Raw genomic sequence first — 12,604 nt, 5'->3', positions numbered from 1 at the left:
TGGTTTTGCAAACTCCCCCATTTGTGAGCAGTCAGGTCCCAAGTGGTCCAGAACAGGGAGGTTCAATATCTAGATGGTTAGCTCCCTTCAGGGTCAGAACCTCATCTTCCCAAATTATATCAAGGGATCACAACGTTTTCTTTAACTCCGTCAAGCAAAAATGAAACAAATGTACGGTTGCCAGGTGTCTGGTATCGAACTAGACAGTCCAGTATTGAATTGGACAGTCCAGCATGTTAGCTTCCTGTCTGGTAAAATAATTCAGAAGATACCGGACACCTAAAATGTCCGGTATTTTCTGATTTTTTCCCAGCCAGGAGGCGAAAATCCCGGGTGCTTAGCATGTTCCACAGGGGAGCTGTCCGGCCCAGCACAGGGAGGCAAGATGGCAAGCGGCCACTGACAGCCTGTTAGGGCCAAAAAGCCTCTCAAAAGCATTTCTTAAAGGGTCCACGTTGTTTGGGGGGTTTGTTTTATTTGTTTGTTTTATTGCTTAACTCTCAGGGTCCTTTTTTTTTTTTTTTGCTCAAAACTTTGGTCTCTCATTCCCCTGCCCTCCTCTCCCCAAACAGAATTTTTTCCCCAGTGTTCTGTTTTTTTTGGGGTGGTGGTGGTAAGAGGGTGTTTCGTATTTTTGGTTAAACCATCTGGCAACTCTAAACAAATGAGTGTTGCAGTCAACCATGGATGAGGATATCACAAATAAGATCATACTGATTATAGACATGTGAGTATATATTAATAGTTTCAAATAAAGATTTATTTATTTTTAACATGAATATGTATCAGCATTCCTCACCAATTCTCTACTTGCCCTCAATCTACTTGTCATTTATTGAAGATATTAGCAGCTATATAATTAGGCCTCAACAGGAAAAGGTAAGTGTGCTCCATGGTGTTGAAGATAACAAAGTTATGAAGCCCTTTCAACTTTAAGTAGTAATTACAAGCAGAAACTATATTTAAGATTTTTATACTATAAAAATATTCAGTTATATTATTTAAACTCATACATTATCAAGATATATAATAGAATGCACAGGGAAGCATTTGGGAAAGATACCAAGCCACAACACACAGGAGGAGACATTTTGCCCACTTCCGTAGGTAAGACAGCCTGGTGGATGGCTTTCTGCTTCCTAGCAGGACCTAATGAACCTCTTCCAAGAAGGTGCGCTCTTCCATGCTCAACCACAGAGCATCCACTTAGAGAGGTAGAGAGGTACAGGGATGCAAGACTGGGATGCAGAAGCACCCATGGGCCTTTGATAATAGGTCCAGATAGTTGGGAAGGGGCTAGGGAGGGTGTACATGAGCATGCCAAATCAATGCTGCCACAGCCACTTTGAGGCAATAATGATAACCTGAGCTTTGTCCTTCTTGATCCGTACTAGGATTTGGCCAATGAGAGGGATAGGTGCGAATGAGCACAGCAGATAAAGGCATCAGAGAAGGAAGCCCTGCCCAGTCACCATCAGTGCAAAACAGCTCCTATAGGAAAACTCCATCTCTGGAATATTATATAGGCCACCTCCATGATGAGAAGACAAGTCCCTGCTAAGGTGATCTGCGAGGGAATTGCCAACCCCAGGAGGCGACCCACCTCCAGGTGGATACTGTGACTGAGGCAGAAGTCTCAGAGGTGGAATCTTCCTGGCACAGAACCAACAAGCACATTCCTCCCTGCCTCTTAATGTGGAACACTGAGGTCTTGTTATCTGTGAGGGCTCACATCAACTTGCCCAATGTGTGGTAGGAACACCCCACAGGCCAGACAAACCACTCTGAGTTCCCTTAATGTTTATATGCAACGTCACCTGTGAGAGGGTCCACAACCCTCGAGTTCAGAGATGGCTGAGGTGTGCGCCCTAGTTGTGATTCAAGAAGTCCAACACCACCAACTTGAGGGAGTTAGGGGTGGGAGAAAGAGGACTCCTTCCAGGGTATTCTCTGAGATAAGTACTAGCAAAGGGATTGTGACCACTCTGTCCAGGTGACCCTGGGATTGGGAGTAAGATGGTGGCAGCCATTGCTGGAGCAGCCACACGTGGAGTCTGGTGCGGTGGATCACATATGTATATGCTGCCATGTGTCTTGACAGAAGCAGGCAAGCCTTATCTGTGGTCAACTTTATCATGAGGCTCGCCATGTCTTGGAATCTGTCCTGGGACAAGAATGCTTTTGTACAGGTCAAGTCTAACACTGCTCTGATGAACTCTACCCCTTCAACTGCTACTAACATGGATGTTTTGTCACCGACCTGAAGCCCCAACGAATAGTGGGGATGTAGAAGCACTACTGTGTCACACTGGATCTGTGTTAGGCAGCTGCCTTTGGCCTGCCAGTTATTGAGGTATGGGTAAATCTGGACAATTCTGTGCCCGAGGTAGGTTGCCATCACCATCGTGCACTTGGTAAAAACCATGGGTGCCGAGATCAGGCCAAAGAGGAGGGCCGTAGAAGGTGGGAACTGCTATAACAGGGGTGGCCAACCCGAAGCTCGAGCCACGTGAGGCTTTTTTGTTAAAGAAATGTGGCTCTTGTTCTGAGCCATGTGCCTGCACAGCTCACTGCTAGCTGCTCTGCGGACGCACCCCAACGCAATTTGTGTACCTTTTTCCGAAAGTTTTGTTGGAAGAGGCTTTTCTGAAATTTGGCAGTCGACACTGAGCCAAATTTCAGAAAAGGCTTCTCTTTCAGAAGAGTCCTTCTTTCTCATGGGAGGAGGAAGATAGTGCTTCCGAAAGAGCACGTCTGCTCATCCGCAAAAAAAAAAAAAAAAAAAGCGCAAGCAAGCAAGCAAAGCAGAAGAGCAGACGCATCCCCTGGATGAAAAAACCCCATAGTGTAGACAGCCTCAGATTCCCAGATCTACCTCTCTATATTTTAAAGTCTCACAACACTATCAGGCGTCTCTTAGAATGCCTTGCTACTCTCTGAAACACTGGTTCCCCAATCTCTCCCTGAACTCTTCTAGACTTCGATAGAAAACTGCCATCTGATCATATAGGCCTGAGATCCTATTGTAATATTTGGCTTTGTCTACCCTCCAAATTTCTATATCTTCTTTAAAATCTCTACTTTCCAGCTTGTAATCATGCTTATAATTGCTATACCCTTTGTTTTGTTATTGCTTGTCTCCTTTACTGTAGATTTGGCCTCCTTTATTCTTCATAATCCTCATTCAACAATGCAATGCTATTTTGTGGTTTTCCCTTTTTATTCTTCCACCCTCCTCTTTAGCCTTCTTATGTTAGTTTACTTTATAGGTATGACGAATGTATTTATTTTTTTACAAGAAGTCTAGTGTACTCTTACATCAAAATAGTTACGATAATTGCCTAAAATATTTTCTATATACACCTATATTTTTCTGGATAAAAATCAATCTTTAGCCCAACTCGTGAAAAATTATGTTTCCTCTTCTAAAGTGACATGTGGAACCATCAGGACAAAAAATGTTGGTACAATTCCATAGGATAGTCCAGAAGTTACAATAATTGTCAAGTATTCCAAGTATTGGTGATTAACATAGTTGTACATTGTCTATCATAGTCTTAAGCCTCAGGGAGCCATGTATGACATTGAAAATAAAATATGATCTGAAACAGCATACTACTTTACTTACTGGATGATAGAAGTAAAGTGAAACAACCAGCTCTAACATTACTGCAGCCCGACAAATGGCTTCCTGAAGCAAAAGAGTATGAGCAAGAAATTCATGTACCAGTTGAGCCCTAACAGTTAAGGGAATTGTATCAAAAATAAGCTAGAACATTTTTTTAAAAAGATAAGTTGTAGGTCATCCTTATTTTTCTATTGAATTGAATATATACTCACAATTTATCATCTTCAGTTTCTGAAATCTTCATAACCACACATTTGTCTATCCCTACATCCCCTCCACAAATTTAGATCGTATTGGATTTCAAAAATCCAAACACAAAACTCACACGTTATATTACTCATTCAGGACAGTTTGTACAGATAAACACATCATTTAATATGCTTGTCTGCAGTTTTCTAAGACAAATTAAATAAAAAATAAATGACTTCATTTAAAATACAAAGCACAAGCTGGCCCCAAACTCTACATCCAAAGTAGGTAAGAAAAATTCTATAACCTTTAGTTTTGATCCATGCTGCACAGGAGAGAGTCCATCTTGTCCAGGTGGGATGAATAGCTCCCATTTCCCATAATCCATTTTTTTATATGGATGAGAAAATGGATTCCAGCCATCTGCAATAGAGGAAGTGTACTAATGAGATTTATCCTATTCAAATATACAAAAAATAATAATATTTTATATTGTCTGAAAAAAAACCCTAGTTAAAAGTAAGTACTGAAAAACAAATTGTTTTCTTTCTACATTTGATATTATTGAATAACACTGGATTAGTTAACAGTATTATCTGTTCAAGAGATCAGATACCAGTATTAATTCAACATTGTAGTTAAAAAAAAAAGTTATATTCTTGCTTTAACTTAATTCTGAAAAGAGAATTTTACCATCTTAACTATTTTTCTGGTGTTACTGGCTATTCTGCACTTGAAAATCCACAATTAAATATGTTAAGGTGAATCACTGCTCAAGACAAGACGACTTTTCACTATAAAACATGATTTTGACCATAATGGAACCCAAATTTTACCATTTCAAAACAAAGCTATCTGAAATTTAAGATGTGCCCTTCTTGACACGCTATGCCTCAAAATAACACCCTGTGCCCCATATTCACTGCTTTCATATGGTTATATTTTTGTACCAAGTAAGCCCTGTGAGGTATTATTGGGAAAAAGTAAACATTGAACATTATTGTTCTGTTGAAATGTGTTTACATATTGACCTCTCTAGTATGGCACCCTTAGGCATGACCAGTACCGAACCAGAGACTCTGCCAGGCCACAGGAAGTCAATATTGTCAGGCGTTACCAACACTTCCACTTCAGGATATTCAGGGGTAAATTAGACCTAAATAACAGCATATAATACTGAAAGCCTGGACTGGTAGCTGTAAACAAAATGTTATGGGACCATAGGAAACTTAGCCACACCCACATAGGTAAGTGGACATGAGACTGACTAAAACCATGCTACACCATGGATTTTGCTGGACCAGAGAACTGAACTATAGAGGTTCATTCTGTATGATCACTACCATATTTTCCGGCATATAAGACGACTTTTTATACTAAAAAACATCCCCCAAAAATCGGGGGTCGCCTTATACGCCGGGTATAAACATACAGGCAGTCCCCGACTTGCAGGTACGAGCAGGGCTTTTCTCGCCCCGGAGGACACGGACTGCAGGACCTCGCAGTCCTGCCGCCCGTGTACTTGGGGGCGAGAAAAGCTGCTCCACGTCTCCCTGGTCTGCAGACCAGGAAGACGCGGCGCAAAGCCGTGGAGGGGCCCCGCTGCCTGAGACCCTCCACGGCTTTGCAAAGCCTCGGGGGAAGCCGGCAGCGGGACAGCCCAGATGCGCCGCGGCTGTCCCGCTGCCCGCGTCCTCAGAGGCTTTGCTCCCAGTGTCCCTGGTCTGCTGGAGACAGTCCCCAACAGACCAGGGGCACCGGGAGCAAAGCCGCAGCCACGGTGGGCTCCCGCGCCTCTGAGGCTTTGCCAGAGCAAAGCTGCTGTTTTGCTCCCCGTTTCTCTGGTCTGCTGGGGGGGAGGGAGGGAACGGCGCAGCTAGTGCACCCCCCTCCCCCAGCAGACTAGGCTTTTGTTGTGGACCCTGGGGCAGAGCAGCTGGGGCGCTGCCCGTTGGCCTCTTAAGGGGGGGGTAGTCTTATACGGCGAGTATAGGCGAAAACCTATGTTTTATCTAGAAAATTAGGGGGTCGTCTTATACGCCCAGTCGCCTTATACGCCGGAAAATACGGTATATGTGAAGTTACACAATTTTGCTCTTTGTTCTTTACAAAAATACGTTGTGAGCCTGTGAAATGCCACAAACCAGTTTCCTCAAAATAAATTTAAAAAAGGAGCTCTAAACAAAGAATATTACATGTCAAACTTAAGGTACACAGAAGCTGCAAGCAAGACTACAATTCATATGACTGAGTGGGAAGTAATAGGCAATGAGGGCTGCCTAAACTCATGACAAAGCATGGATTGTTTTTCCCAGCATCTGAAGGATATAAAGTAAGAGGCAGAGAGATCATCAGACTTACCTCTCCTCCTCCACCCGTACACAAGACAAAAAGACGGATTTGGGAGACAGAAACATCATTGAACTGAGGAAATTGGCCCTTTCCAGTTACCACAGACTACTGTAGACTTAAGAGAAACCTTATTTCTTCAAATATGATTTAGCCTGATAAAGTTCAGGACATAGCTTGCAGTTTTCCTCTTTTATTTCTGTTTGCAATGAATTCTGATTCTCTTCATCTCTAATTGCTTCAGATATTTCTGTCATTAATAAATGTAATTTTTATCCACACTAGGGATATAACAGTGTACACATTTAAATGGTTAACCAAAGAACATGAGCTCATTGGTTATACACACAAGGCCTCCTCCCTATTAAGCAGGCTCTCTGCAAGCACCAGCTCTTGGGGAACTGATACAGAGGCAACAGTAGAGAGTAAGAGGGCAGGCAGAGGCAGCCTGTGTGTACAGGTTCCTGCCAAACAGCACCACAACACCCTTCCCCCCGCATCTAAATATGTAACTGGTGAAAATTTCAGGGGTTACACATTTACCAAATACACACACACACACACACGCACACATTAACATCCCTAATCTACACCAGTGTGGTTTTGGTCAAAGTTTGAAGAATGTACTCAGATTACAAAGAACTAATGCATATTCATAGGCTTTGATGGACTGATGAACTAATTAAAAGAGCTCCCTCTGAAAAAGTGAACCTTGAGCAGTGTAAGAGGTACGTTCTGTAAGATTGGAACAAGGGATAGATTCATAGAAATGGAAAGGATGTAGGGTTGCCAGATAGTTTAACCGAAAATACCGACCCTCCAAAAAAACAGGGAAAAAAAAAAAGAGGGAAACCAAAGTTGTTGATAAAAAAAAAAAAAGACCCCGACAGTTACTGAGCAATTAAAAAAAACAAAACAACAAAAAAAAGCATGGCCTCTAAGTCCTTTGGAGCTTTTTTTGCCAGCAGCCATCGTGTTTTCTTAGTCTGTGCTGGAAAAGAGCTGCCCTGAGAACCAGGTAAACGGGGGGGAGGGGGAAGGAGGGAGAGAAGCGGGGTTCGGGAGGGGCCTGTGGGCTGGGTCGGGAGGGTCCCGGGCCGAATTACTGAGTGTGTGTAGAATTGCCAGGTGTCTGGTATTTTTGTCTCCTGGCAGGGGGGAAAATAAATCAGAAAATACTGGACATTTTAGGTGTTCAGTATTTTCTGAATTTTTTTTAAACTGGACAGGAAGCAAAAATACCAGACTATCCGGGTCAGTACCGGACACCTGCCAACTTTAAAAGGATATCTAGAAGTCATTAAGTCCAGTCCCTTTCACTCATGGCAGGACCAAGCACCATCTAGACCACCCTGCCAGGTGTTTATCTAGCCTGCTCTTAAAAACCTCCTGTGATTCCACAACCTACACAGTTTATTCCAATGCTTAACCACACTGACAGTTAGGAAGCTTTTCCTAATGTCCAACCGAAACCACAGTTTAAATCCATTGTTTCTCGCCCTATCCTCAGAGGTTAAGGAGAATGTTTTTTTTTTCCTCCTCCTGTCCTTGTAACAACCTTTTATATACATGAAAACTGTTATGTCCCCTCTCAGTCCTCTTTCCCAGAGTAAACAACCCCAATTCTTTCAGTCTCATTGGGGTAATCATGATTTCTAGACCTTTAATCATTTCTGTTGCTTTTTTCTGGTCTTTTCACCAATTTGTCCACTTCTTTCCTGAAGTGTGGTACCCATAACAGAACACAATACTTCAGGTGAGGACTAATCAGTTCACCGTACAGTGGAAGAATTACTTTTTGTGTCTTGCTTACAACACTACTGCTATTGCATCCCAGAATCATGTTCGCTTTTTTACAATAGTGCCACATTTAGCTTGTGGACCACCATTACCCCTAGATCTCTTTCCACAATACTCCATACTACATGGTCATTTCCCATTTAGTATGTATGTAATATATTGTTTCTTTCAACCTATTTAGCGCAAATCATTTCTCTGTTTTTGTCCAGATCTTTTTGAATTTTTATCTTATCATCCAAAGCACTTGCAACCCCTCCCAGCTTGCTATCATTCATAAACTTTGTAAGTGTACTCTATGCCATTATCCTGCTGAGCCAGAAGCTCTGGTGTCTCCCAATCAAAGCACAGATTGGGGTAATTAGCCCCCAGCATAGCAACACAAAGCATCTCACACTAATGGTAAACCACTCAACAATGCTCAACATACATGATTTTTGGAAGAGGTGCATGCTGGGGATAAGAGCAAAAAAGTCCCATAAGCATGCAACTTCTGTAAAAAGACTTAGAAGTGGGTATAGCAGTAAAGGCATAACAAACCATCTCATGACATCGGTGGTTAAATTCCAAGAAATCTACACAACCAAAGACACTGTTATCTGTGTTCTGGGGGGCACTGTTATACCCCAACATGTTTGCAGGCATTTGGGGAGGCAGAACTTTAGGAAAACTACTATGAAGGACACCATAGGATTTAGTGAAATTTGCTTGTCATATAATCAAAACCCAACAGAATTTTTGAACACACTGCCTCTGCACTGAACGTTGTCCAAATCTCTAGCAGTGAACTCAGCGGAGAGGTGTCACGAGCTCCCCATGCTTTATGAAAATTGTGTTATGAATACAAATGTGCATAACTCAAAGATACTTTATGCAGAATACATTATGTAACTTTTAAAAAGTTACATAATGCTGAATCTGCATATCCTATTTTTGTTTATTTATCATTGTTATATGTGCAGTAAGACAAAGTGTGAATCTGTTTTTAATTTTAAATGTGCCAATGAGAGCCATTAGTAAAACATTAGGTATTTAATGGCACAGTACTCAAACAACCACCCATGAATGATTTTACTTTTTCCCGTAAACCCAACTTGTTGTTGGTCTTAGAAAGACATGTGATCATGTTACCTTACTGAAATCCATATTAAATCTGGGACTTGTCCATGGTAATGGGGAGAATGAATAAAGGGTTCTAGCTCTGAGAAAAGTATATTAGTGAATGGAAAGTAATCAGGTTTTGCCTTCACCTGGAAATTGCCTCCCCACCTTAAGAGACTACATGGCTACGTCTAGACTGGCCACATAAGACGGAATAGGCATGCAAAGCAGGCAAGTCAGAATAGGGAAATCCGCGGGGGATTCCTAAAGCCCTTACAAGTAGGAATAAGAGATCCTCCGGAAAAGGGCTTTATTCCAGAGGATCGTGCCAGTCTAGACGCTCTTTTCCGGCTTTTCCCCAAGCCGGAAAAAAAGCGGCGGCCATGTTTATTTAAATCCCGCGGGGGATATTTAAATCCCCCACAGATTTCCCTATTCTGACTTGCCTGCTTTGCATGCCTCTTCCAGAGAAGGGGCCAGTCTAGACGTAGCGCCTATGAAGAGACTTGGAAACAAAGAACTATAGTGGAAGTGTGAAAGAAAAGCCAGTAGGCAAAGGTCAGAAAAAGATCAACTTTGGCTGGAGATAAGAACAACTGTTTAGTGTAAGAATTTGAATTTCACAAGTTACTTAATGTTTTAGAATTAGCTAGCATCTTGTTTATTTTAAACTTAGTAACTTACTTTGTTTTCACTTGCCACCACATAAATTCTACTTTTTTTAATACTTGTATCTCCTCAGTTAGCTCTTGGGTATTCTAGGACACATTTTACCCTGGAGACTTGAACAAATTAAAAAAATTACTTAGACAAGTTAGATATCTTCTTTTCCTACTTTATCACTGGGATTCACTATGTAGTGGGCTAGGTTCAGAAGGTAAGCATCCAATAACCACCAACCTTATCAGTGAAAACTGAAACAAAGTCACCATTAAGCACCTTTGCTATTTCCACATTTTCTGTTATTGTTTCTCCCTCTTCATTGAGAAATGGGCCTATACTATCCTTGGTCGTTCTCTTGCTTCTAATATATTTGTAGAACATTTTATTGTTATCTTTTATGTCTTTAGTTAGTTTGAGCTTGTTTTATATCTTGACCTTTCTAATTTTGCCTATATATACACACTTGTGTTAATTGTTTGTGTTCATCCTTTGTAATCTGATTTAGTTTCCACTTTTTGTAGGACTCCTTTTTGACTTTTAGATCATTCAAGATTCTCCTGCTTAAGCCAGGGTTGTCTCTTGCCATAATGCCTATTTTTCCTATACAGTGCAACAGATTGCTCTTGTGCCTTAATAATCTCTTTGAAAAACTGCCAACTGTGTTCAATTGGTTTTCCTCAGACTTTCTTCCCATAGGATCTTACCTACCAACACCCTCAGTTTGCTAAAGAGCAGACTCTCCTTGTTTTTATATTCCAGAAAATGGAAAATGCTACACCCCTGATACATTCTAAGAACCTGCTGGATAATATGTACCCTGATGTTATTTTCCCAACGTAGGTCTCCTATTCCCATCTCAAACTCAGGCGAACTGTGTATAAAGGTAACACCTCCTCCCCATTTTTCCTGCCTCTTCTTCCTAAGCAGGTCTCACCCTATATGGGCTATAACATTTTGGTATTTTGTCTGGGTGTGACTTGCATGCTGGAAGCTAGGGGGAGTGATGAGAGTGGCAGCTCACATAGCAAAGCAGGGTGCATTGCACATAAGACTGGAGGGCTAAGAAAGCACAACAATCCAGACTGTACCCTGAGGCATATCTCACAAATAATTCTGGAAAGCTTGAAGGTGTGTGTGGCGGGGGGGGGGGGGGGGGGGAAGGGGGGAGGAGGGAGAGAAATCAGACAAGGATTTCTAATTCAATAATTGAGTTATTTCTCACTGAGGATTTTCCTACCTTTTTGGCTGATCATAACAACTGAGGAGAAAGCTCAAACACAAAACCATTAGTTTTGTAAACCCCAGTGAGGGTAAGCAGATTTAGCTACGAGACACATTTGGAAGATTTAGCATATTTACACACCGGAGATCTCAGAGGATTCTTAGAGTTACCCTGCCAGAGGGAAAGATCTACAAAGACAAGCTGGTTTGGTGGATTGAGCAGAATGCAGGAAAGCAACAACTTCTGAATTCTAATGCCCACAAAGTAAGGAAGAGCCATCTCAACATTGAATTTATATAACACCTTTCATCTAAAGATTGCAGTTCTAACCCACTGGTGGTAGCACACAGAAGCTTCAAAATCAGGATAAGGACTCCACTGTGCTTGGCAGTGCATAAACATGCAGATCAAGCCAAAAAGCTACTAATATGCGAGAAAGTTAATTACTCTCACACTGCACTTTAAACTCAATTTCTTCTACAACTTAGTACTAATTATTGCCATGTTTGTTTGCAAATATTCACTATACATTGTGTATAAATCTGTTCACATGTGTAAGCAAAAAGCTCCAAAATATTCCAACCTAAAACAATTATTGCCAAAAATATTAGAAAAATAGAGATGTGCAGATACTATTCAAGAAATTCAGGGTCCTAAAACTTCACACTTCAAATTAAGGTCACTCGTCTCTCACCTCTGCCCCTTCAGGTCTCCTCCATTATACAAGTTCTTTCCAAAGGAGGAGTTCCTTTTAAAACCAGTCAATTCTCTTTCTTGGAAGAGAATGTGAGGAAGTGGAAGAGAGAACAGTGTATATTGTTAGATACACACTCCTTGTCCCTAGAATGCTCACATACTCATTGTTTCTGAAGAGTCAAAAAATAAGATCTGCAGCTATTCCCTACATAACAGAGCACAAGAAAAAAAAAACTTTAGGGAAAAAAGGTTACATGAACTGTTCAAGCCTTATTGACAACTTTAGGAAGAGTCAATGAAGTTCACATTTTGTTGTTTTTTGTATTGCACTAGTATTTAAAGAAATCCAATCATGGGGTAGTACCCCCATTATGTTACATAGTTTCCAGTCCCTGCCTTAATGACTTTCTCTTAGGCAGGTGGAGCTCAAGAGAGGAGTGGAATAGTGTGGATTTGTCCACTAGCTGCTTAACCGTTGTCAAGATTTTAGTAGCTGAGTTTTAAAGAGGGACTTAAAGGATTACAGTGAGGTAGTTGTGCCAAGTTTTATAGGCATCTGCTATGGGACATGGGAAAAGGCTCAAAAAACAAAAAATTGGTATGAAAATTTAAACCAAGTGGGCAATAAAGGCTGGTTTCAATGCCAGAATGGAAGCAAAATCTGGTCACTCTACTTATCAAGATGTCCCTTTAAAGAGTCATCTGAAGAAGTGGGCTGTGCCCACAAAATCTCATGATATGTTTTGCTAGTCTTTAAAGTGCTGCCAGGCTATTTGTTGTTTAAGTTTTTCCTGTTACAGACTAACTCAGCTATCTCTCTGAAACTTAAAGAGACAGTCTTATATTTAAACCCTCCCGCAAATGTCTCAACTTTTTAAAAAACAGGCAAATGGTCCGTATTTCCTGACTCTCCTCACTCAGTAATGGCAGATCCTGTTGCTGTCCAGATCCCTGACTGC

At 41.4% G+C, this 12,604-nt stretch overlaps 1 protein-coding gene across 2 annotated transcripts in view; it reads right to left on the bottom strand.

The window, feature by feature from the left end:
• GBE1 (1,4-alpha-glucan branching enzyme 1) overlaps positions 1-12,604 on the bottom strand; it is a 255,351-nt gene that overhangs the window by 162,972 nt on the left and 79,775 nt on the right. For both annotated transcript variants that reach the window (XR_012897753.2, XM_075909685.2), the window contains exon 3: positions 4,125-4,240. Coding sequence is in view for 1 of the 2 variants with exons in the window: in XM_075909685.2 (XP_075765800.1) it covers positions 4,125-4,240 (116 nt within the window). In the remaining variant the exon portion in view is untranslated. The remainder of the gene's footprint in view (positions 1-4,124; positions 4,241-12,604) is intronic.

This window comes from Pelodiscus sinensis, chromosome 1 (assembly GCF_052426305.1).
Source record: "Pelodiscus sinensis isolate ZL-2025 chromosome 1, ASM5242630v1, whole genome shotgun sequence".
In the NCBI taxonomy this organism is placed as follows: Eukaryota; Metazoa; Chordata; order Testudines; family Trionychidae; genus Pelodiscus; species Pelodiscus sinensis.
This window is presented reverse-complemented; position numbering and strand designations above follow the sequence as displayed.